This window comes from Oncorhynchus gorbuscha, linkage group LG06 (assembly GCF_021184085.1).
Source record: "Oncorhynchus gorbuscha isolate QuinsamMale2020 ecotype Even-year linkage group LG06, OgorEven_v1.0, whole genome shotgun sequence".
Lineage (NCBI taxonomy): Eukaryota > Metazoa > Chordata > Actinopteri > Salmoniformes > Salmonidae > Oncorhynchus > Oncorhynchus gorbuscha.
The window spans coordinates 81,917,342-81,943,446 of NC_060178.1; the positions used below are offsets into that span (position 1 = coordinate 81,917,342).

The 26,105-nt window shown below is 40.4% G+C and overlaps 2 protein-coding genes across 4 annotated transcripts; one reads left to right on the forward strand and one right to left on the reverse strand.

Annotated features, from left to right (window-relative positions):
• Nucleotides 1–2,717: 2,717 nt before the first annotated feature.
• LOC124038412 (F-box only protein 9-like) lies at nucleotides 2,718–9,932 on the reverse strand. 2 transcript variants are annotated; one of them, XM_046354267.1, is made up of 13 exons: nucleotides 9,564–9,920; nucleotides 8,509–8,586; nucleotides 7,770–7,904; nucleotides 6,369–6,426; nucleotides 5,856–5,943; nucleotides 5,609–5,736; nucleotides 5,208–5,322; nucleotides 4,892–5,010; nucleotides 4,594–4,684; nucleotides 4,406–4,501; nucleotides 4,185–4,278; nucleotides 3,366–3,526; nucleotides 2,718–3,205 (listed from the first exon to the last, which is right to left on the reverse strand). In XM_046354267.1, exons 1-13 carry the CDS (start codon nucleotides 9,564–9,566, stop codon nucleotides 3,097–3,099), a joined length of 1,275 nt encoding a protein of 424 aa, XP_046210223.1. In that variant the 5' UTR covers nucleotides 9,567–9,920; the 3' UTR covers nucleotides 2,718–3,096. The 2 variants fall into 2 exon arrangements, with proteins under 2 accessions (XP_046210223.1, XP_046210222.1); XM_046354266.1 differs by lacking the exons at nucleotides 2,718–3,205; nucleotides 3,366–3,526 and adding an exon at nucleotides 3,534–4,060 and having other exon boundaries at nucleotides 9,564–9,932.
• Nucleotides 9,933–11,190: 1,258 nt separating this feature from the next.
• Nucleotides 11,191–23,292, forward strand: LOC124038411 (serine/threonine-protein kinase ICK-like). 2 transcript variants are annotated; one of them, XM_046354264.1, is made up of 14 exons: nucleotides 11,191–11,707; nucleotides 13,289–13,568; nucleotides 14,987–15,041; nucleotides 17,434–17,555; nucleotides 17,708–17,787; nucleotides 17,904–18,036; nucleotides 19,573–19,744; nucleotides 20,005–20,172; nucleotides 20,416–20,763; nucleotides 20,948–21,150; nucleotides 21,226–21,386; nucleotides 21,791–21,907; nucleotides 22,044–22,151; nucleotides 22,245–23,292. In XM_046354264.1, exons 2-14 carry the CDS (start codon nucleotides 13,468–13,470, stop codon nucleotides 22,394–22,396), a joined length of 1,920 nt encoding a protein of 639 aa, XP_046210220.1. In that variant the 5' UTR covers nucleotides 11,191–11,707; nucleotides 13,289–13,467; the 3' UTR covers nucleotides 22,397–23,292. The 2 variants fall into 2 exon arrangements, with proteins under 2 accessions (XP_046210220.1, XP_046210221.1); XM_046354265.1 differs by having other exon boundaries at nucleotides 11,191–11,703.
• Nucleotides 23,293–26,105: the final 2,813 nt, after the last annotated feature.

Consider the following 26,105-nt stretch of genomic DNA (forward strand, 5'->3'; position numbering starts at 1 on the left):
GTAGGCAAGAATATCACTAATATCTAGGTTCAGCCTTAGGTTATTCCATATCTTGAGAGTTTGTCTGACCAGGTAATCTTTAATGAAGGTAGCAAATGGAGCTGGTAGGGGAGAGCATACGATAGCTCTTATTGAAGTGGCCATACAGGATTTAGATTGTATAATTGACCCTGGAGTTAAAGTCAAGAGGCTGAATCCAAAACATGATATTATGAATGTTTGCAGCCAAATAATATTTCTGAAAGTGAGGGAGCCCCAAACCCCCTAGTTCTTTTAGATTTTGCATTATGGCTTTACGGATTGGTGGCTTTTTTTATTCCATATAAGCTATGAGATCATTGTGTCCAGCACCTTTTAAAGTTTTAGATACAGCAATGAGGTAAACACCTGTGAAGACTGTACTTTCACTCTCAAATGATCCCTGGAATGTTACTAGGGTCAGATTCTTCTGCATGTGTGTGATAAGTTGAATTACTCCTATTTAACATGATCTATGTATTCGTCGTCTGGAGCCAAGTAACTACCAGGTGCATAGAGAACGCTGTCACAGTGTCAAATGTATCCAGTAAGTAACTTTATCCAGTGAGTATGGAAACTCTCCTTAGAGAGGTTCGCCTGCACCGTAAATTCATGACTCAGGAGAGCTATAGCTCAAAACCAGTTGCAATAATAGCTTTGTCTGTTGTTGATCAGATTTGAAAGTATTTGCATCAAATGGCACTGATCAGAACAATGAATTCTGTGAACGATAAATATTAGAAATTGTCATTTATATTTTAGGTCTTGCTTTAGATATTGCCGTTGTTGTAACAATAGTTTATGTACGAAGACATTTTATGAGAGCCTTAATCTCTCGTGAACAGATGCAACTACGTAATATTTTAGTTATGGGTGTCTGAGATTGAGAGCCCTAGCTACTGCACAAGACCATTCCTCTACAGTAGCAATTTAGATTCTATTTAATGTTTCCCAGTTTGTATATTTATGACCTACTTTATCGCAACATATTATGCAGCAAAAATCACATTGAGAATGTCATGGATTGTGTTGAAAATTTATGAAGTAGATAAAGGTGTCCACTCCACCCTCAGAATTCAGCATCTGGTATGACACATTCTCAGTATCTGTTTACCCAAGGTCACCCTAGTATTACTGGTACTACCTGTATTCTTTGAATTTCAACCTCAACTCCATGGAATGCATAAAATAATAAATACATTTAATGTACAAACTAAACTCACAATTCTGTATCATATTTAATATTGTTTGTATATATGTGCATGGTTCATGCTGTTTTAAACCGACACCTCTCTTACACAAGTGTTTGCCTCCTTGTTTTCACTCAGATTGAATCAGGCTTCAAGTTACATCAAGCCATGACGTTTGAATGTGACTCATTTTCTCTAAAGCATTTCCTTAATAGATATTGCTACTTATGTTTGTACATGTTTAACTGTTTCCCTTAATTATGGTGTTGTATTGTAGTCCACATATGCCTTAATTACAAAAGGGGCCAAATCACCAAATTATGTTGTAGAGATGTCTCTCTTTGAAAGACATTTACAGCCACATAATACTGAAAAGTGGAAGTGCTATGTTAGCTGTTTGAATTATGGAATCAAATGAAACAGCATGACAACATTCTCATGTTCTCCCAATCTGTGAATGGACTGCAAGATCAGTAGTGCATCTACAGTAGTCTGTAAAAAAATGTTCTCAGCTTTCTAACAATGCAAGTAAAGCCAGTCTCGAAGCTGCTGCATTTGTAATGTCCTAGATTGGAAATAATAAAATCCTGAATGTTTTGTCTGTATCTTCTGTGATGTATTTCAGGCATTGTTCTAGAACAAGTCAAAGCCAGTACTGCTTCCTCAGTAACCAGGGTAGGCTGTCATTGTAAATAAGAACTTGTTCTTACGTGACTTGCCTAGCTAAATAAATAGCACTAGTATCTTATCACCCCCATTGCAATTATCATTTACAATGATATTCCCTATACACATCTTTCACACCTTCCTATTAAGTCAGCTGTCATACAGTAAGCCTATTATTTAAATATACATACGTATCACCCCATAAGTAAACATCATTTGAAGCTTGTGTGGATTGTCATGTCACAAATCCTAGATGATTTCTTCCTGTTCTTATATGCTAATTTTCCCTGGTATGTGACCAAACTATCACCTGGGGGAATACTTTTCAATAGACTGATCCATTGGTTATAAAGAATGATGGTTCTGAAGATTTTTTAAAAAATCAACAGGATTGGAAAACATGGCAATGTTATTTGACGCTTATGAGGACACACTATCAAAAGGTCATGTGAAAAGACGAGATTTTACCATTCATTTCACCATTATCATCTGAGAGGTAGGCTGATTTGAGGTTGTGCATTTCATCAATTCCATTTAGATAAATATCACTAAAGAGAGCCTTTACAATTTGTATATTTGACATTTTGTAATCTGATACAAATATATAGTAAATCAAATTTGTTTTACTCTAAATCCATTTCAGCCCTGGGTTCCTAGAATATGCAATAAGTGGATTGATTATGTGTGCCCTGGTCAAGAAAAGTGATTTAGAATGAAATAATTTAAATGCGTGTTCGGGACAGGGAAGAGTGTTGTATTACGATTGGGGGTGTGGTAAGAGGAACTCCGTCAGTATTCTGCTTTTGTTGTGGGCCTTATAGTGATAAAAAAAAAACTACACAGTTCCCACTTTTGTTTATTCCAGTTGATTTACCATATGGGAGAAAATATATTACTAGAGAATTAACAAAAACAATGTCATAATATTCATTGTTGGAAATGGGTGAAAAATCTATTATTGACATTTTATGTCATCATACTGGACAACTATCCAGTCTTCAAAAGAAGAATCAGTAGAATATTTTTTGTTTTCTGTGACAGCCATAGACACAATGGCTATGTGGCACACACAATAAGTTTAGAATCAGATGCAGGTTGATTGGTATACATTCATTAAAAATCATAGTTCAGCCCAAAGCCAACAGGCAGAGAAATATGCATTTAGTTTAAGTGTTGTGTAAACTGTTGGGTGGTGACGTTTATCTCTTCTCTCTAGGCTTCCCTACAGTGGGCGTTCAGAAAATGCTGTGTAGCTTTTCACACGTGCAAAGAAGAAAGATGCATACATCTGGTCCAAGTCGAAGGCGGTGACAACCGTTTCTCCGGTGGATCTAAAAAAACAACAATAAAATCACATTTATGCTGCTTTAGGAGATGGATACACCTGAGAACTCAGTGAAAAGTTCAATTCCCAATCACTTTTCTCTCTTGCAATGACATTCATTGAATGAATGGTGTCAAATCAAAACCTTAACTTCCCAGTGGTATTACCTGTAGTTGATGTGGCAGGAATGGTGAATCCAATTCAGCTTGTTGAAGCTCTGGCGCCCGCCAGACGACAGCTGCAGTCCCACGTGAAAGCTGTGCTCCGTCTCGGGTGCTGCTGGGTTCCGCCGGCAAAACCGAGAGTTTCTCTGGTACTCTGCCACCTTCTGTCAAGAAAGAACACGCACACAGAGATAAGTGACAGTAAGAACTGGACAGCCAAAGCACTCTTCAATCATCTGTGAACAATGATGAGTCCAAAAAGTATTTTATCCTATCCTGTGTCCTGCACCAGTTAATAGGTAAGGAAACTGACTATCTTGTTGGGTTTAAGGTATAACAGGAAAACAAATGGGCATCCCGAGTGGCGCAGTGATCTAAGGCACTGCATCACTAGCTGTGCCACTAGAGATCCTGGTTCGAGTCCAGGCTCTGTCGCAGCCGGCCGTGACCGGAAGACCCATGAAGTGGTGCACAATTGGCCCAGCATTGTCCGGGTTAGAGGAGGGTGTGGCCCACAGGGATGTTCTTGTCCCATTGCGACTCCTGTGGCAGGCCGGGCACAATACATGCTGACACGGTTGCCAGGTGTACGGTGTTTCCTGTAATACATTGGTGTGGGTGGCTTCCTGGTTAAGCTGGTTCTCAACCTTCGCCTCTCCCGAGTCCATATGGGAGTTGCAGCGATGGGACAAGACTAACTACCAATTGGATACCATGAAATTGGGGAGAAAAAGGGGTAAATAAATAACAGGAAAACAAAATATGCAAATACCTTCCCACATCAATGAATCCCTGTCCAATGCTGTAACTTCTCTCACTCACCTCCTCTTTTCTCTTGGAGACAACAACAAAGACTTTGGTTTGATTGTCTGTGTCCTGCGACAGACGGTAATGACCACACATAATGGACTCCACCCTGTATAGAGGGAAAAGAAAAGCCATGAATGTTACAAATCCAACTATTGTGACCATCTAAAAACACACTATTGCCCTCAAATGTGTTACCCAGACTTGGATGCCAGTGTATGTTGCATTTTAAATACCTGGTGTTCCTACTACGCAGACGAGGAACGGTGACCAGTGGGTCCTCAGGCGTGGTCAGCATCATGACTTGGCCATCAGGGAAGAAACGCAGATATCTGGGGACACAAACAGTATAGCTAGTCTTGTCCGACTGTACAGTCATTAGCATGTCATAATAAGGACACCAGTGACTGACTGAAACACCGACCTGTAATACTCCACCTGGTGCCAAGCCCTGTAGAATCCATCAAGGGACTCCTCTCCCTGACGGATGTATGCCGTTTTGCTGATGTAAACACCTGCAAAGTCAACATTGAATTTACCAAACATAACAAGCATCTGATCAAATGGGACCAATCTATTTTTAGCTATGCAACCTTTGCTAGACATGCCAATTGTGCATTGGTATTGAGAAAATTGAGAAGTATATGAAACAAATCCACATATGTCAGAAGGGTTTTTCTTTCTCTAAGGATGATAAATAAGTAATATTCCTTAGTGTTTACCATCAAAGCGCACACGTGGCCTCTCAAGAAACATCTCCCTCCAGGAGTTGAAGGGTACCAGTTTGGTACAGCTCCGGCCCCACACTCTTAGACAGGCCGAACGCCAAATTTCTGGGTCCCTGAGGAGAAATCAACACCAAGGGCATAACAATCTGTTTCATTTAAAAAAAACAATACATCATTCAGGAGCCTGTTTTGATACAGTGTATAGACACTTTCACAGCACTAGAAAGTTCAGCATGAATTAAAATGAATCAAAACCATGTTTGTGGCAAGTACATTTAAAATATGTTGGATTTGTAATGACTGGTCTGACCTAGCACAAATGTAGAAGCCTCTACAGACTAGGGAGAGCTGCTCCAGGGCACGCAGGTCCAGATCACTGGACACAACCCAGCGGAATATGTATATCAAGACCTCTGGAGGCAGGGCTGTGGACAGAAACCCAAAGGAACAGACTGACAGTGAGAGATGATGTAATGTATAGAAGTCCATCAACGTTTGTGTAAAGGCCAGACAGAAAATCCAGTAAAACCAGACAGAAAATCAAGTATACTAATTGAGTGGTTCCAATCCTGACCAAGATCCCATTGGGATTGAAACATTTTATGCTGGTGCATCTTAATAAACCACTGTGGTAGCATGAGAGTTGCCAACATAACTGTAATGTTATTGAATGTGGGGATTGTTCCTTTCTAACTATTGTAGAAACTCTACCTGAGATGTGCATCTGAGTCATCTCCACCTCAGGAACACATATCTTCAGAGAGTTGTCTTGCAGAGTGAGCTGCTGATGGAAGTAGGCCAGTAGATCCTCTATTTCACCATCCATGTCCTTCTCATTGCTAGGAAACAGATATGCAGTATCATTCATATGGTAGAACTTGTATGGAAAAGAGGCATGACACTTTCAGTATGTAGTCGTCATTGTAGTGTTACTGCATACCAACATATTAAGACTTACCCACCATCTGGATCAGGAGAACGACTGTAGTTGATTTTAAACTCAATGTCAGGCACAATCTGCATTGCCCTGCGATAGTACTTAATTGCTAGAAATTAGGGAGGGGAAAAAGTTTAGCTGTTATTTTGTGTAAAACCATTATTCCCAATCCCAACTATAGGCACACAATAATCCCATTCAAATCATGGTACCAATATTAACATTTGAAATCATAATTACTTTTAAAATCATACTTTAAGATGATTTAAACATGATGTGCAAAAAATTCTAAATGGTACCATGACTTGAATGAGATATGCTCCAAATGCTAAAATATTAGCATTTGGAAACAGTTGCAGGGAAATAAAACCAAAGCATGGATTGCGGTCATACCTTGTCCATAGACTGCTTACTGATTAAGGAAACCAATGTGTCATTTTGTAATTTGGGTGAACGATACATTTAAAGGTCAATCATTTTGACCATAAAATACAAATTTCATTTTGTGTAGCAGATCTCGTCTCAGAGACATACCTTCATAAACAGCTCCATTTTCTTCTTCCTCAACAGCTTTTAGGAACAACTCTCTGGCCTAAGACAAAGAAACAAACGTTGAGAACGATAGTGAAGTTGATGCTGATAGCAGGCAGTAAAATATGGTGTAAAAGTAATATGACAGTAAAAATATAAAACTCATCATGCAACAATTTCAAAGATTTTACTGCGTTACAGTTCATAAGGAAATCAGTCAATTGAAAAAAAATAATTAGGCCCTAATCTATGGATTTCACAAGACTGGGAATACAGATATGAATCTGGTGGTCACATAACTTTTTTTTAAATAGGTAGGGGTGTGAATCAGAAAACTAGTCAGCATCTGGTGTGACTATCATTTGCCTCATGCATTGCGACATCTCCTTTGCATAGAGCTGATCAGGCTGTTGATTGTGGCTTTGGAATGTTGTCCCACTCCTTTTCAAAGGCTATGCGAAGTTGCTGGATACTGTCGGGAACTGGAACACGCTGTCGTACACGTCGATCCAGTGCATCACAAAACACGCTTAATGTGTGATATGTCTGGTGAGTATGCAGGCCATGGAAGAACTGGGACATTTTCAGCTTCCAGGAATTGTGTACAGATCCGTTGGACATGGGGTCGTGATTTATCATGCTGAAACATGAGGTGATGGTGACGGATGAATGGCACGACAATGGGCCTCAGGACCGCATCACGGTATCGCTGTACATTCAAATTGCCATCAATAAAATGTATCGGGATTCATCTGTAAAGAGCACACTTCTTCAGTGTGCCAGTGGCCATTGAAGCTGAGCATTTGCCCACTGAAGTCAGTGACAACGGTACAGTTTCATCAGCTGTCTGGGTGGCTGGTCTCAGGCGATCCCACAGGTGAAGAAGCTGGATATGGAGGTCCTGGGCTGGCATGGTTACACGTGGTCTGCGGTTGTGAGGCTAGTTGGACGTACTGCCAAATTCTGTAAAACTACGCTGGAGGTGGCTTATGGTCAAGAAATTAACATAAAATTATCTGGGAACAGCTCTGGTGAACATTCTTGCAGTCAGCATGCTAATTACACACTCCCTCAAAACTTGAGACATTTGTGGCATTGTGTTGTGTGACAAAACTGCACATTTTAGAGTGGTCTTTTATTGTCCCCAGCACCTGTGTAATGATCATGCAGTTTAATCAGCTTGTTGATATGCCACACCTGTCAGGTGGATGGATTATCTTGGCAAAGGAGAAATGCTCACCAACAGGGATGTAAACAAATGTATGTGCAAAATTTTAGAGAAATACATTTAGTGCATATGGAACATTTCTGGGATATTTTATTTCAGCTCATGATTGGACCAACACTACATGTTTTGCATTTATATTTTTGTTCAGTGTAAATGGCTCTAACAAAACAGCTTACTTTTTCCTCCCGGGCCAGTTCCTGTTTTCTTCTCAGGTCTGCAGCTCTTGACGACAGTCCTCTGTTCCCCCCATTGGACACAGAGTTGGGCTTCAGTTCAGACATCCATTGGGCCCTGAATACATTGAGCTCCACCTAGTCACATGAACAACGGTGTATAAGTGATTGACATTAATGGTTTCCCTAAGTGAACTGAGCAGTCTTGCAAGATTAGCATGCTCTGAGGTTGCCCCATTGGGCAGGTGGTTAAAAATATATATATAGAATACTGCAAAGAATTCCAGGAGCCTAGAACTGATATTTCTGGGTCCTCCCCATTGTTTAAGTGGAAGACAGACAATTTAAGGCAGTCTGGCAAGTTGAGCCTGCTCTGAGAATGTTTTTACTGATAACTACATAAAAAATAATTCCAGTACTGATCTTTCTGATTCTTCCCCTAGTTGCAGGTGAAAGGCAGGCAATATAATATGGCAATTCTGCGTGTAAATAGCTAATTGATCATGATCTTCAGGCAACCAAAAAAATACCTGACAAGTGCATTTCAGACTTTAATGTCAATCCCTGTGTACACACAAAATGCAATAACCCTCAATCTCGTAAACTTTGTTCATAACTGAGTGTATAGGTATGCTATCGTGGCAACAAAAAAAACTGCCAATATGGATTTTTATTAAACTCCTCATTATCACTCAGAGCAGTCCTGAGACAATTGTTTAGACCTTTGTATAGGCCATCTTACTTGGAGGTTTGAGTCAGAATCTTCATTATCTCCCTCATGATCTTCTACAATGCCACGAGAATTGATAATGCTTTCAGCCTGCAGAAAAATACAAATAAACGTATTGTTAAAAAATATATATTTTAAACTAGGCCTAAACATGGCAGACTATCAAACGTGGAGTGTCTGATTGTTTTAACAAATAGGGCGTAAATCATCAGCAAATATTGATACCCATTCTCCCAAATACAAGCTGTGTTTATGGAAGTGAAGCAGTTAGACAAGGCAAACAAACCACACCCAACCAATATTCAAGGAAGGAAAAAGTGATCAATGTTTAAATTACTTTGAGGTGTGAGCATGCAACAACAAAACATGCACAAGTTAACTACAGCACTATTATTCAAACAAATTTGGCACCACAATAGCTAGCTAGCTGGCAAACAAACAAGCACCCGTTCTTGGCTTCACCTATCCCCAACATGACACTAGCTAGTTGACGTTCACTAAACAATTGCAAACTCAACTTCACGATTTATGATGGATTGGTGCGGCGGACTGGAGTTTCTATGTCACATAAAAGTGATTTAAAAAACTATGTATTTCCGCACGAAATAGCATTAATTTACACAGAGGACACTGTCATGTGTAAATGCAGACTATTATTCGGTTGCTGAAATCCGTCGTTTTTTACATGTTTATAAAAACGTATGTGACGTCGGAGCTCCAGTCCGCCCAGACCAGTTGCCCTCAACTCCGTCGTAAATCGTGGAGTTGGCTACTTAAAGAAGCAAGCAGGGTTTAGCATGCCATTGCCATGTTCTATTTGTCAAACAGTTAGCTAGTATGTATATTCATCTGTTGACGCCTGGTCATTTTAAATTTACCAATACATTAAGTATCGGTAGGTGACTAGCGAGTTAGTTCGTATCCGTCGTATTTACGAGACAGGTCATGCAACCACCAGCAAAGCAGTAGACGTTAGTGACCATACTTGCTGGCTAGCTACGTTAGCCTATCTAGCTAGATAACTGCCTATGTGCAAGGCTTAGACATAGCAAACGACATTGAGCTACCATCGTGGTCTTCTGTTGTCCGTAAACGTATTCAAATGAGGGTCTACAGATCACGGTCAGAAAAACGGACAACACATCGGGGAAATTTGAGAGATCGCAGAAATGCAGCCATTTCGTCGACTTGCCTCGAACAGCTGAGTACTTATACTGTGTTCAAAACGACTGGGAACTCGGAAATCTCCGACTTCACTGCGTTAATATACAACTGGGAACTCTGGTGAAAAACGAACTCCGACTGGGAAAATCGGTTTGAATGGTCACGCAACTCGGAATTCCAAGTCGTAAACTCGGACATCTTTGTTTTACTCCGAGCTGAAGATCACTGACATCATGATTTGACATCGTTCTTTTCCGATTTCCCAGTTGTCTTGAAAGCACCAAGTGTAGAACATTAAAAAGGAGGGGGGGGCAGCATCTGGCAGAACGCCCAGAATATGTTATTTAAGTTAAAATAGAGACGGAGCCAGTCACATGTGGTATCCAATCCAATTATTAACGTGTATGTAGGTTTAGAAGGCAGTATATAAGTCTCCATGTAAAGGAACGCCCTTTTTAGACCTCACTTTAGACCGGTACTTATGCATTTAAGTTTGACTTTGACCTCTTCAGCTTGCTGACAATAAAGAGTGATTCATTTAATATTGACTTTGATTGTCATGTGAAAGAATTTCCACAACAATTGGCATCTTCCAGGCTGTATCACAACCGGCCGTGATTGGGAGTCCCATAGTGCGGAGCCGGGTTAGGGCTTGTCCGGGGTAGGCCGTCATTGTAAATAAGAATTAGTTCTTAAGACTTGCCTGGTTAAAGAAATGTTTTAAAGTGATGATGGGCACCAATCAGAGAATGTTAGAGAACTGTTCTTTGTAACTGACACATTGACTCTGTACCGGTACCCCCTGTATATAGCCCCTCTATTGTTATTTACTGCTCCTCTTTAATTATTTGTTTTTATTATCTTAATTTTTTTAGGGATTTTCTTAACTGAGTTGTTGGTTAAGGGCTTGTAAGTAAACATTTCACTGTAACCTGTTGTATTCGGCGCATGTGATTTTTTTTTTTTTTAGTGTTGCTGTCCGGAGCAGGCACCTTTGAAAGGAGTGATTACTGGGGTGGAGTTAAGTCTTGAGGTGGAGCAACTGAAATGGAAGATTCGCTGTGTCCGTGACGCCCGCCGTTTGGTGTGACGCAGAACCTGTGGCCAACCTGGTTAAACCGAGAAGACACTGTCTGTCGTTATGAAGTAGAGTCTTTACCTGACAAAGTCATGTTAGGATATGTCAGTTATTATGTGACAGCTTTTGTGCTGAACCCACTAAGGTGTTTTAGATGTCAAGCTCATGGTCAGGTTGCAGCAGTCTGTAGGAGGGAGATTCTGAGATTTACATTTTTACATTTTACATTTAAGTCATTTAGCAGACGCTCTTATCCAGAGCGACTTACAAATTGGTGCATTCACCTTATGACATCCAGTGGAACAGCCACTTTACAGATGTGAGAAGTGTGCAGGAGGGCATGGGACAAAGGAATTTGTAGTATCGGTGGATGTGTCAATTGTGGGGGTGGCCATGTTGCTGGGGATCAGAAGTGCCCTGTGTGAGGCAGGTTGAGGTTGGCAGGGTGAGTACAACAGACGGTGTCCGATGCTGAGGCAGTGAAGAGCGTAGAGGATGATAGGATGAATTTGTGCTTCAGTAAGGTTGGCTTCTTAGCATTCATTGTCATGGTTATCAACTGTACTGCAGAAATGTTACATAAATCACAAGAGTTACAAGGTGTGTTGAACGAAAGACTCCCATCCTCCCAGGCCATAGGTCTGGTGTATGATAATTTGATGACGTAGGGTTAGTTGGTGGTGCATTTTTCACTTTCCCTCTTTTTGTGTCACAATTTAATCTCATCGACCACACACTACCGCACAGTAGGTGGTGGCATGCACAAACAAAATGTTTGAATGCCATGATACCAGTAGGTGGCGGTAATATAACATTGTTTGCCAAACACCACTGAAGAAGAATACGCAAATCTGCTACACCCTTTGCCTTGGTGGTCGTGCAGCTGTGATTTGTTGTGATGGGCCTATGTGAGGGTGGTTGACTATTGGAGTTCAGCGATGCTTTGTTCATCGAGTTGAAACAGAGTGGGTGAGCATCTTTTACTCTTAGTTTTGGTCATTATCAGCAGCAATCAAAGATTGATCGTGTGCCTAACGTTAGCGAGCTAACCAACGCGTTAACGTTAGCTCGCTGCAGTATTTTTTTTGTTTCTTGTAGCAGTAAGTTATCTAGCAGTACTGCTAACTATGTAAACATGACATTATGGTAAAATCTTACCAGACAGTTTTGTTTTTTTACACTTCATCTTATGCATGTCTTTTGGTAACGTTAGGTCACTAGCTAGCTAGTGATGAAATAGCTAGACTCAAAGTATGTACTCGTAATTAGTAGTGTCCTATCGAAAGTTGCAGCCCACAGTAGTTTTCAGTAGCAACTGGTTTCTGGAGGCCTTCTTCGCATAAAAAGGTGTTCAAAGCATGGTAGATAGCTAATTACTGTAACACTAAACCCTAGTAATTTAACCTTTCGTTTTCTATGTATTATTTCTCGCTGATATGGAAGATATTCCTTATGTTTCCAAACCGTACCGCAAGCGATGCGTGTTTACGTTTAGAAAACCGATGTCTTCATCAATAGGCGCTAGATATGTTAACCTTTAACGAAAATACATTTGGCTTGTCATGCTTAACAGTCCAAGTTCATTTGCATAATTTTGTGGAATGACATTGGTGCGTTTCGTTCGTGGTCATGTATCTTATCACACGCGCATATAGAGCCGACTTAGTCATTGCCTAAAAAATACAAATTATAAATTCAATCGTGTGTTTAACTGTTGTGATGGCCACGATTAAAACGAGTGTTTTTTTATTTATTTATTCATCTCAACTCGTAAAAAAAGCGCGCCTCCCATTTGCCATTCGAGCGCATAGGCTATAATCAACGGTAAGGCAGGCTGTCACCCACCACTATGCAATGTGAGCTTGAGGCTTTAAAAAAAAACTTTAGTTCAAATAAAGTTTTATCCTGATTCAAAGTAGCCTTGCCAAAATCCATCCACAGAAACGTGGAGGCAATTATTTTAGAGACTTCCTCATGCCTTTAACCAGCATTTCTTTACCGTTTTATTGTTTTTCATGTCAACTTTCTTTCCTTGTCCAGAGGCTAAAAGCACAATCCTAGTCATATTAGCAACTAATCATAGTTGTTGCTATTAGATGCCTCCTCCTTCAAAATGTCTAACAGATTTTAATCTCTTGACACATGGAACCGCTCAGGTTAGGTGCGCTGTTTAGAACCGCGTTTTCCCGCGAATTGCCTTTTGGCAAATGTTTGAAAATGACGTTTTATTAGCTTCTATTAGCTTGCATGCTCAACATGCTCATTTTGACTGTAAGATGATAGACTTGCTATGGTTGCATGTTTCCATTAAGCTCTTAATTTAAAGTGGCCGTTCCTTGTATGCATGCATAGTATTTGCTGGGTAAAAAATATTTGTTGGCCGGTTAAGGTTACTGAGGGTTGGTTAGTCGGCAGCAAAATTGACCGAAATTTGCATCCCTAAATTAGGTGCTAACGGTAGTTAGCATTTACCAAGTGTATATTTTCCCTCTGTGATTTCATTGCTGGTTTTATGGCTTCCTCTAATGACATCCCATCCCTTTTCCTCAGGAAGAGGCAAGAAGCCCATGACAACATGAGTCCTACAGCTGTGCCTGTGGTCCACTGCTGTTGTCACAGGAAAATCTGGTTACACTCAACAGATGCAGGGGGCTTCAAGCCTGCCACCTCTGTGTTCCTCCTGGCCATAGTGATCTGATCTTCACTAAGGCAATGGCGAGGGCAGCGCCATGAATAGATACACCACTCTCAGGCAGCTCGGGGATGGCACCTACGGCTCAGTCATCCTCTGCCGCAGCCTGGAATCAGGGGAATTAGTCGCCATTAAGAAGTGAGTGGAGGGCACATTGTCATTGAAATATTATTATTATGAAAAAAATATGTCTGATCTCTGTGTGCCTATCCAGTCCATCCTTGAAGGGATGGTAGCCAGTGTAGGCTACATATTATCCTCTGGTAGCGAAATTGAAGAGCTTTAGCCTACAAGTGGTTGTAGCTGCTAAGCCGTGTTGTAAAATGAGCTGCCGGTGCTTGTGTGATTTGCTAGGAATGGCATTAGCAGGTGGCCACTCCCACAGTACGTGTGGTTAAGCTGACAGATGTATTAGACAAATAAAAGTGCACAGATGACTGCCAGGCCCACCCATTTAGCTGATAAAAAAAGCATCTCTTGGTGGGTACGGTACCCTTTGGGCGGCACCATAAAAGCCTCTGGATTCTATTTATAGCTTTGACAGGAAGTGTGTGGGTCAGCCGCAGACGCGCAGCATAAATCCAAGCTAATAAATCAATGGCTAGTATGACATTACTATCTGTTCCAGCTGGCGGATAGCTGTTGATATGTAGGTAGTGTTTAGGGTAAGCAGCAAATTTTCGACCATGGAGCAAAACATTTATTTTATTTAACAGAGCATTTTCTAAATTCCCACAAACCACCTGCAACTAGCCATGGAAGTTTAGAAGACAGAGGTGGCTTCCAAGTTGGGAATTGAGAAAGTAGCCTATTGCCAAGTAAAGGTTGGTTGTAAAAGCAACGCTACTGTACCTGTAGACTTTGTCATTGCGCTAACGCTAGTTAGGATTGGCTCGTGAAACTACCACTAACTTCATACCCATACATGCAGAGATATAAAAATGTTATCCACAAGTTCGTCTGACTCTGGGCAGGTAGAACATGCCAGAATCATGCAGTATCCCTTACTACCAACGTATCAGCGGCTATCTGCCAGCTGGAACAGATAGTAATGTTGGACTAGCCATTATTAGCTGTGTAAATCCATGATGTTGGTTGTTTCTCTTCTTGAGATTGAAATAGAGAAGGCCTACATGTTATGAACATGTTTGGTGGTTTCAATCATACATTTTACGCACTACGTATTCATCTCTTATGACTCAAACTTCTTATTTCAATTAAGAGTCCCAGTATGTTTTATAATCAAAAGGATCTATGATGTCTGTCCTTTTTATTACAATTATAATAAAGTCCTTTGACGATGAAGCCCTTTATCTACTTCCCTGGAGTAAGATGAACTTGTGGGTACCAGTTTTACTTCCCAAGGAAGTTGCTAAGTAGCATTATCGCTATTGCTGGTAGATAGATACCTTAGACTTCCAGTCATTGCTCTAATGCTATTTAGCATAAATGGTATCCATTAGTTCTTCTGACTCTGGGAAAGTAGATAAAGGTCTTCATTGCCAAAATATCCCTTTAAGTTAAGCTAATCCTGAATGGTTGCAAATTTGTTTCAGAATGAAGAGAAAGTTCTACTCATGGGAAGAATGCATGAATCTTCGTGAGGTCATAGTAAGTGCTCCTTTCCAGATATGATGCTTGTGGGTAAAATGCTCCACCTATTGATTCCAAAACATGGAAACATAATACATACAACCTACCACAGCTGTTTCACCTGTTACAGTTTTTGTATGACTATTTAAATTCCACCGCTGCTTAGAACCACAGAAACCAGCACAAGTAATCTAGAAGGTTATTCTTCTGTGAACTGCCCTTGGATTTGAACTCTAGATCCTGTGCCAGACATTCATTCCTTACTTTAGAGCTTGGTACCAAAGAAGCATAGCAGCATATTAGAATAATCCAGCCCCTGAGCGATCTTAGTTGGAATATCAGCTGTAAATAGCATGTGCCACCACCAAGACCCATAATGACTTTCCCTTCTACTAAGAAAATATGGCATGCTGAAAGTTGCCTCCATACTGTCCAGTGCATGGGAAAACTGAGTCCTGCTTCACCTGTTTACTGTGACTTATTTATTATGGATCCCCATTAGCTTCTGCCAAGGCAGCAGCTACTCTTCCTGGGGTCCAGCAAAATGAACGCAGCTTATACCATTTTCAAACATTACAATACATTCACAGATTTCACAACCCACTTTGTGTCCTCAGGCCCCTAATCTACCACATATCTACAGTACTAAATCCATGTGTATGTTATTGTCTGTGTGCATTTGGCTGTGCCGATGTTTGTGTTGCTTCACAGTCCCTGCTGTTCCATGAGGTGTGTTAATTTTTAAAAATCTGTTTTTAAATCTAATTTTACTGCTTGCATCAGTTACTTGATGTGGAATAGAGTTCCATGTAGTCATGGCTCTATGTAGTACTGTGCGCCTCCCATAGTCTGTTCTGGACTGTGAAGAGACCTCTTGTGGGGTATGCATGGGTGTCTGAGCTGTGTGCCAGTAGTTCAGACAGACAGCAATTTTCCTAAGTCGTTTTTTTGTGGCTCCTGACCACACGACTGAACAGTAGTCAAGGTGTGACAAAAAGGGCCTGTAGGACCTGCCTTGTTGATAGTGTTAAGGCAGAGCAGCACTTTATTATCTCCCCATCTTAGCTACTGTTGTATCAATATGTTTTGACCATGACCGTTTACAATCCAGGGTTTCTCCAAGCAGTTTAGTCATCTCAATTTCTGCATTCTCAATTACACAATTTAGTTTAGGGTTTAGTGAATGATTTGTCCCAAATAAAATGTTTTTCTGTTTAGAAATATTTAGGGCTAACTTATTCCTTACCACCCACTCTGAAACTAACTGCAGCTCTTTAAATGTTGCCGTAATTTCAGTTGCTGTAGTAACTGACGTGTATGGTGTTGTCATCCCCATACATAGACACTGGCTTTGCCAAAGTCAGCGGCATGTCATTAGTAAAGATTGAAAAAAGCAAGGTGCCTAAACAGCTACCCTGGGGTTTTCCTGATTCTACCTGGATTATATTTGAGAGACTTCCATTAAAGAACACCCTCTGTGTTCTGTTAGACAAGTAACTGTTTATCCACATTTATAGCTGGGCGTGTAAAGCCATAACACAAGTTTTCCCAGCAGTAGACTATGATCAATAACGTCAAAAGGTGCACTGAAGTCTAACAAGACGGCCCACGCAATCTTTTTTTCATCAATTTCTCTCAGCCAATCATCAGTCATTTGTGTAAGTGCTGTGCTTGTTCAGTGTCCTTCCCTATAAGCTTGCTGAAAGTCTGCTGTCAATTTGTTTACTGTGAAATAGCATTGTATCTGGTCAAACAACACTGTTTTTTCCCCCCGAAGTTTACTAAGGGTTGGCAACAGGCTGCTTGGTTGGCTATTTGAGCCAGTAAAGGGGGATTTACTATTCTTGGGTAATGGAATGACTTTAGCTTCCCTCCAGGCCCGAGGGCACACACTTTCTAGTAGGCTTCATTTGAAGATGTGGCAATATCGTGTGCTATTATCCTCAGTAATTTTCCATCCAGATTGTCAGACCCCAGTGGCATGTCATTGTTGAGCTGCCCTGGTTTCCTTAACATTAAAAAGCATAAACAATCACTAATTGCTGCACTTTTAGAAATACCAGTTGTCTCCCACACTGTACCCAAGATGATATATAGGTTATTATATATTTTTTAATCTGACCTTTTATTTATCCAGGTGAGTCGATAAAGAACTAATTCTTATTTACGATGACATCCTGGCCAGTGGCCACTGAGAAGTGCTTTGATTGTCAAAACATGTTTTGATTTTGAACAAAAATGTTTTGTTGTATGGCAGGTTTGTGTGAGGCCTTGAATGTGTTGACGTTTTATGTATCAAAGTCTTACATGGAGTGTTGCAGAGCTGTTTTTGATGATATACAGATTGAGGTGATTTCTTTATGCCTGTTCTTGATTGCTGAGGTGCCATCTAATTTGTTCCTTCTTTCAGTCCTTGAAGAAACTCAACCATGCGAATGTGGTCAAACTCAAGGAGGTTGTACGGGAAAATGACCATTTGTACTTTGTGTTTGAATACATGAAGGAGAACTTGTATCAACTAATGAAAGACAGGTAACTAACTTTAAAATAAAAAAATTAAAATAAAAATATTCACAGCCTAAATATAGGCTATTTGAAATGGGTTCAATGCTTTGGGGATACATTTTCTCAGTATGTCAGGTCAAAATCATGGTTCATGTATTGTTATTTGTATCATGTTACAGGTCTCGGCTGTTCCCTGAATCTGCTGTGCGAAATATTATGTTCCAGATACTGCAGGGATTAGCATTTATTCATAAGCATGGTATGATCCACTTATCAGAATAATACACTAGCATGGAGATGTTTTTTAGTTGCACATTTTCTATAAATGAGGTACACTTGTTACTTTGTATGCTTGCTGTATGATTTTCCCCTCAGGATTTTTTCACAGGGATATGAAACCTGAGAACCTTCTGTGCATGGGACCAGAGCTGGTGAAAATAGCTGACTTTGGGCTTGCCCGTGAGATAAGATCTCGGCCGCCGTACACAGACTATGTTTCAACAAGATGGTTCATTTTGTTACCTTCATATGATGTGTCTGACACCGTTTTGTGATTGATCAAGTTCTGTTTTACTGATCAATCTGAATTTATTGGCTTGTGACAAAATTATTCCTCTTGTATTTTCTCACGTGGAGCATCAACCAGCCTATAAAGCCTTTCTCCCTTCCTTGTGTTGAGACCTTAGACTGCTGCTCTATGTATAGTAATTGAACATTGTTCACTTTAATATTTACGTAATGTCTATTCTAAAAACTGTTTCTGTGGTTAGACAAAGATAAGATTAGCATTCCTGCAGAATTATACTGTTTGAATTTGATTTAAACCAATTGATTACTCACTTTATGTACAGTGCATTCGGAAAGTATTCAGACCCCTTGACATTTTTCACATTTTGTTACGGTACAGCCTTATTCTAAAATCTATTAAATATATTTTTTTCCCTCCATTAACCTACACACAATACCCACGGTGACCTCCATCATTCTTAAATGGAAGAAGTTTAGACCCGACCAAGACTCTTCCTAGAGCTGAGTAACAGAGTTCCTCTGTGGAGATGGGAGAACCTTCTAGAAGGACAACAATCTCTGCAGCCCTCCATCAATCAGGCCTTTATGACAGTGGCCAGATGGAAGCCACTCCTCAAACAAGATTCTCTGGTCTGATGAAACCATGATTGAACGCTTTGGGTGGCCGAGGCCAAGTGTCACGTCTGGTGGAAACCCGGCACCATCCCTACGGTGAAACATAGTGGTGGCAGCATGCTGTGGGGATATTATCCAGCGGTAGTGACTGGGAGACTAGTTCGGATCGAGGGAAAGATGAACGGAGCAAAGTACAGAGATCCTTGATGAAAACCTGCTCCGGAGTTCTCAGGACCTCATACTGGGGCGAAGGTTCACCTTCCAACAGGACAACAACCTTAAGCACACAGCCAAGGCAACGCCTGAGTGGCCTCGGGACAAGTTTCTGAATGTCCTTGAGTAGCCCAGCCAGAGTCTGGATTTGAAACCAATTGAACATCTCTGGAGAGACCTGGCAGAGCTTGAGAGGATCTGCTGAGAAGAATGGGAGAAACACCCCAAATACAGTTGTGCCAAGCTTGTAGCATCATACCCAAGAAGACTTGAGGCTGTAATCGCTGCCAAAGGTGCTTCAGCAAAGTACTGAGGAAAGGATCTGAATTCTTATGTAAATGTAATATTTCCTTTTTTAATGAATTTGTGACAATTTCTAATGACCTGTTTTTGCTTTGTCATTTTGGGGTATTGTGTGTAGATTGAAACAAGGCTGTAACGTAACAATGTGGAAAAAGTAAAGGTTTCCCTATTTGTCTATACGTCCCAAGTATATCTCGGACTCTGACATTGCTAGTTCTGATATTTGTTTCTTCTTTTTGGGGGGGGAGGGGGGAATTATTTGTGTATTACTATGGTTCTGTTAGACATTTACTGCACTGCTGGAGTTAGGAACAAAGGCATTGCCCTTTACCTGCTTTAACATCTGCTAATCTGTGTATGTGACAAACTTTGATTTGATCTCCAGGTACAGAGCTCCAGAGGTGCTGCTGAGGTCCACCACCTACAGCTCTCCTATAGACCAGTGGGCTGTTGGCTGCATTATGGCAGAGCTCTACACCCTCAGGCCTCTGTTCCCAGGCTCCAGTGAAGTGGACACCATCTTCAAAATTTGCCAAGTCTTGGGAACTCCAAAGAAGGTAGCCTTGTTCTCTGGGGCTGTTAAATCCAGTATATCAACCTGACTATTAATTATACTGTCCTCACCTCTTCATGTAGAATGTCTCATGGTGTTGTTAAATGCATAAATCAAACCTCACTGAAGATGTGATTGGTCTTGTGTGACATGCTTTTGAAATTAATAATTTAATTTGTCACAACATTTTTTAAACGTTCTGTTTTATTTCTGAATGGTGAAATTTAAGCATTTCAATAATAGGCTTTAATCCACTTCCCCTAGAATGACTGGCCAGAGGGCTTCCAGTTGTCGTTAGCCATGAATTTCCGCTGGCCTCAATGTGTCCCCAGTAATCTAAGGAGTCTGATCCCCAGCGCAAGTACAGAGGCCATCCACCTCATGAAAGACCTACTCCAGTGGGATCCTAAGAAGAGGCCAGCCTCTGCACAGGTAGCTTTCCCTGGCTGGGGCATATCTCTGTTATAAACTGTACTAAAATAAATGTTGAGAATGTATCCATATGAACATGCATGCATCTGTAGAATAGTTATTTTAACACCCACCAATAGATGTTAGCTTTTGCATAGCTAAACAATTGTAGATATTCTAACATTTATTGGCATGTTGGCTGATTAATATATCCTGCTTAGGGCTCAATGGAAACCAATCAATCATTTTATTGTCCATTTGCAGGCCCTCAGGTACTCGTACTTCTACGTGGGTCAGGCGTTGGGCACTCCTCAGCAGATCCTGGAGCAGGGCAGGCCTCAGCCTGGTCCTCTACCTCCACAACCATCACAGCAGCAGCAACCACTGCTGCTCAAACCAGTGCCCCCTCCCCAGTCAGTGACCCCAAATCCACATTTCACCTCGTCCAGGCCCCTGCAACAGTTTGAGCGAGCCCCCACCCTGGTTCCATTATACCAGAGGCACACGGAGCTGCTGCGAGAGCAGCCCAACTGCATTGTGAAGCAGGAGGAGACTGCAAGAGTCCCACTGACCCGTTTACCTTACATTGTTGATAAGAGCTTGCCGAGCCAGGTGAGTTTGCGGTCATCAACCAGGGATAGCTGAGCACGAATGTTTGTCATCAGTGTAGTCATGTCATTAGATTTTAGAATACCTTGTTAAATTCTTCCACAATTCAATGGCTAGGCATGCAAAGTTGATTAAATGTAATTGAACCATTTTTCTTATTCGTTAATACACTATTTCCTTTTTCCAGTTGACCCAGGAGGCTGACAATGCCAACTTCTTAAGCTATCAGGTGAAACCTAAGGGTGGAGGACGCCAGCGATGGGGCCATGGCTCAGGCCTTTTAAAGGGTGACTGCTGGGAGGACTTTGAGGACACAGAGTTGACCTCTCTAAGTGTTCTCTGCAAAACAAACTTTCCTACTGAAAAACGAAGAGAGGAGACTTTGAGCAGGTGAGACTGTCCCCATTTGTTATCAGTTTGATATTTTCAGATAAAGGCTTTATGTATTTCTGCTTTGTCTTTCAGGTACGGAAATGTTTTGGATGTCAGCAACCCCAAAGTTAAGGGGCAGGTGTCGACAGGTGACAATGCACCTTTGAATCTGAACAAGGCCATGTCCTACCAGGAGCCTTTGAGGACAGCCTCTGCCAAACAGCATTACTTGAAGCAGTCAAGATATCTACCAGGTAGAAAATACAAAAACATGACCACCTTTACAAATTCATATTTTCAGTAAAGAACGTCTAGTTACTGCTTATGTATATCATAAAATGGGGTCACTCATTATTTGGCATTGAACCTTTTTTATCAGTAGACTTTGAACTTGCTTTATTTGCCATTTGTCTACCAAATCAGAGACATATGCATGTACATGCTCTGATATAGAATGACAAATTATTATTTTTAAATCGGGGTGAAACTACATTATTTTCATCACTTGATTTATCAATGATAATCTAAGGATTTGTTAATGTTGCTGAGTCATGATGATTTAGTCTTGTTGAGCCACAAGCGGCAGCTTGTTGTGAATTAAGTTACATTGCAAACTTTCTCAACTTCTACTTCCTAATCTCTCGTATCTCACCTGCAGGTTTAAGTACCAAAAAGAATATGGCAATAAATTCCAACAAAGGCTACAGTGAAAGCAACCTCTGGGGCAGCAGCAGTATTCCTGTAGGAGGGACATTTCCTAGCAGAAACACTCATGGTAACGGTTTGGGTTGGGACCAACGTCCTGTCACCTTACTAAACAGGGCTGTGCTATAAACTAGGGTGATTTCTGTCTGTGTTTACAGCAAAAATGTAACTTAAATGTCCTTTTATCTTTGATGGCCCAATCGCAGGTTCAAATACACTTCCAAGTGGATATGTACCATCCCATTTCAAAAAAGAGGTTGACTCTGCCGGTCAAAGAGTGCAACTTGGACCTATAGGGGACTCAGCAGCATCAAGTGAGTGATCTTTGTAGTCTCAATGCACAGTTGTCAACCCAGGCTTAGTGCTGTGTAGTAATTTAATAATGTGGCTTGTCCCTGCTGTCACAGATTATGCAACCTGGAGGTCGTCAAGCAGAAGTAAGGTGGGTGCCTCCTATGTGCCGTCACCCACCAAGACTACATCTGGCCTACGGTCTCGCCCCCCAGTACAGGCCATCCATGGGCGCACAGACTGGTCTGCCAAATATGGACACCGCTAGTGGCCTCTTTGGGGCATTTGTGTTATGGCCTGGTACAGATGTCTGTATTCCTGATATTCTCTTTTCCCTATAAAAGGAAAACATCAGTTTTTCATATCAAAGTATGTATGTGTTATACAGCAATAATCTTGGTTTTGTATTATTCTGTGTATATATTGTTCAATGTACAACATTTTCAATGTATGTGTATTATATGGCTAAATGCACTCAGCAACAAGTTGGTGTTATCACATGCAATAGATTTATTTTAAAATTTTGTTCGGTGACAAATTCCCTACCAGGTTTGTTTATTGCATCGCTTTCTCACCCCCTTTGTTGCCTTTGTAGAATGTTTATTCCATAGATTTTGTAAAACGCCTCCATGATGTTTAAATGACCTATCCAGTCTTTATGCATTTTATATTGCAAATATCACTGTGATATTTTGGCTGAACCCTGTTTTTATGTTGCCGATTTGTCTTGTTTTTGTCTTAATATATTTATCTTGGTGGCTTTCTTTCATGAAACATTCTGTAATGCAATACAGAAAAACACTTGTATTTGATGCATTCTTTTAGATTTTATTCATTGTTCATTTTTTTTTTTAAACAACTGTTCTTATTTCAAGCAGAATTGCTAACACTATTAGCATTAATATTATTTTGTATTGAATTACATGGCTCTTTTTTATTTATTGAGAGAGCGAGAGGCCATACTGTTGACTTGGTTTATCTGCTGGGCCAAATTGTACAAACATAACTGCTAGTTACCAAATGCCATTGCAAAAAAAATGTTTTGTGGTATTGTAATGACACATTCTTTTCTTGATAACTGTTTTTGGACAAGCTGTAAGGTCTTGTCTTTGACATCAATTCTGTTTTTTTATATTCAATAAACTCATTGGTGGATAGACTCTCTAATTTTGTTAATTGCTTTAATTTGTTAAAGCATCGTCCAGAAACATCTTTCCCATAAAATATGTTTGAATTTTCAAACTAGTTTAATTTGGAAGGCAGAATTTTTTTAAATAAAAAAATGTTTAAAATTACTTATGCATTTAAAATAGAACCCTACTCATTACTCCATGTGCAAAATCTAGCCTAGGCTCACTTGTTCTCACATTCAATAAGATTTAGTTAGCCCATTGCTTTAAATATTGAGAAAGACCCATACGAATTGTAGTTACGTTTTGAAATGTTAACATTTAAAAACGGCGTGTTATGACATCTCTTGAGGAAATGTAGGCGCGAAATCGTCAGAGAAAATGTGATTTAATGTTTATTCACAATGTATGTGTTATCTTGGTCCTTCTGTAGCTCAGTTGGTAGAGCATGGCGCTTGTAACGCCAGGGTAGTGGGTTCGATCCCCGGGACCACCCATACGTAGAATGTATGCACACATGACTGTAAGTCGCTTTGGATAAAAGCGTCTGCTAAATGGCATTTATTATTATTATCTTACCCATGATGCTACGCTGACATGCACATCTCCAGTCCTCCCATTGGGTTGCCACACTAATAAACCTGCCAATTTCTACAATTGATCTTAAAACACACTACCAACCTTGACCAAAAAAAAACATTTTAAAATGTTTATGATATTTTGACTTCTAAACACAAATATTCATCCTTAGTTAATTTTCTCAATCTAACAGCACAACCTAGATTCGAGTCAACGTCTTAAGTACTTGAACGTGTTATTACTCCGACCTTGTGTTATTACTAGTCAATCGAATCTGGTATCGGGATAAATATAACACTGAGTCACCGATTGTGTACTATATGTACTTTTTATTAGCTAAGCAATAAGTGGTAAATGCAAATGTTGTATATACGGGTTCGCTGTAACCACGCAGGGTAGAACAGAGAACTGACTTGTTCCTGACCCAAGTTATTATAATATACTCTGACAGAAGTAGTTCCTGCTTCCGAGCCGGCCTGTCACAGAGTAGAGACTGGGCGTGGTTTAAACTCACCCAGCCTATCGTTGATTGTTGGCGCACGATCTAGTCCCAGCCCCCTAGGCGCTTCAGAGGTCAGGCATGTTGTGTAGAATATCTGTGCGCTCATACTCGCGATACAGTTATCACACACCTGGCTCCTGTTATCTAACAAAAGACCATTTGTTACCTACACTACGTTCTGTTTGTGTCCCCCGCAACTCATTGCACCGTTCCTGTTTTTTATATTATTCTGTATTTTTCCATCACGAGAAAGGCCCATGGCCCTGAAACTGTTAACAATGTCTCAAGTCAGCTATGTTGCATAACACATACATCCACACAAGCCAACAGCAGATAATATTCAATCACATATGATATGGTAATGGGCTATAGTGCATAACACAGAACCTCACACTTGTGAAAGTGAAAAACTGACAAGATTTCCTTTTCATCAAAAACAACTTTACACCGAAGGAGTGTCTTTGAGTTGACTGCCTGCACTTGCGCAGTTCGGCGCGAGATGACAGACCTAATTAATTGTTTCTACGAATGAGTTTAGCTAGCCAACATTACCATGACATCGGACTTGTTTGAGTGGTAAGGTTGAAGCAACCGACTGAAAAGTCAAGGAGTGAAGTCGGGAGATGGTTTTCTTTCTAATGTCAAAATATATTATCCAACCCCCATATCACCCAAAAAAAGATTAATTAATTCAAGGTTTATGCAAATATGTTAATTCAATAGAGAATTTGCTCAGAAAAACATAGTTCAAGCCCCATGTATCTACCATATACAGTGGGGCAAAAAAGTATTTAGTCAGCTACCAATTGTGCAAGTTCTCCTACTTAAAAATATGAGAGAGGCCTGTAATTTTCATCATAGGTACACTTCAACTATGACAGACAAAATGAGGAAAAAAATCCAGAAAATCACATTGTAGTATTTTTTATGAATTTATTTGCAAATTATGGTGGAAAATAAGTATTTGGTCAATAACAAACGTTTATCTCAATACTTTGTTATATACCCTTTGTTGGCAATGACAGAGGTCAAAAATGTTTTTGCTAAAATAGGGCTTTGACCTCAATTCAAAACCTATTAGGCTAGTTGATATCGTAGCCATCCACCATTACTGTGTAGATATGCCTATTTCTCACATCAACAAGGGCTTCTTTGTTGGAGGTAAAAAGAAGAGGTAGCCTACATCTCTAGTGGCGCATTCAAAACAACTCGGAAGTCGGCAATCTCTGACTTCCAACTTCAGTGCGTTCAAGACAACTGGGAACTCTGAAAAAATGGGCTGACTGATTGTTTTGGTTTTAAACGGTCATCCAACTCGGAATTCCAATCAGAAACTCTGGCATCTTTCTCTGACCTAAAAAATCCCTGATGTCATGATTTGACCCCGTTTTTTCCCCACTTCCCAGTTTACCGGATTAACAGACACAATCACTGTCACAATGCAATCCTTAGGCTATACATTTCTGTGGCGATGTTTTATGGTTAAAAGCAAGGTTTGAATTGAGGGGGTAAGTGAGGATATAGGCCTAACCCTTGTTATAGACAGGCAAAAAACATACGCTACCACTTGTTTGCTTAGCCATAGGAAAATCAATGGTCCAGATGATATAAAGCAATCTAGGCCCACTAGCCTATCGAAGATCTTGTTCAGCCTCAAACATCACAGGAAAACGTTGTTGGTTTATTAAATTCTCTGCAATTTAGAGCTATGCCAACCGCAAAATACCAAAAAGTTAGACTCTCTAAAGGTCTGTACATAGACCATA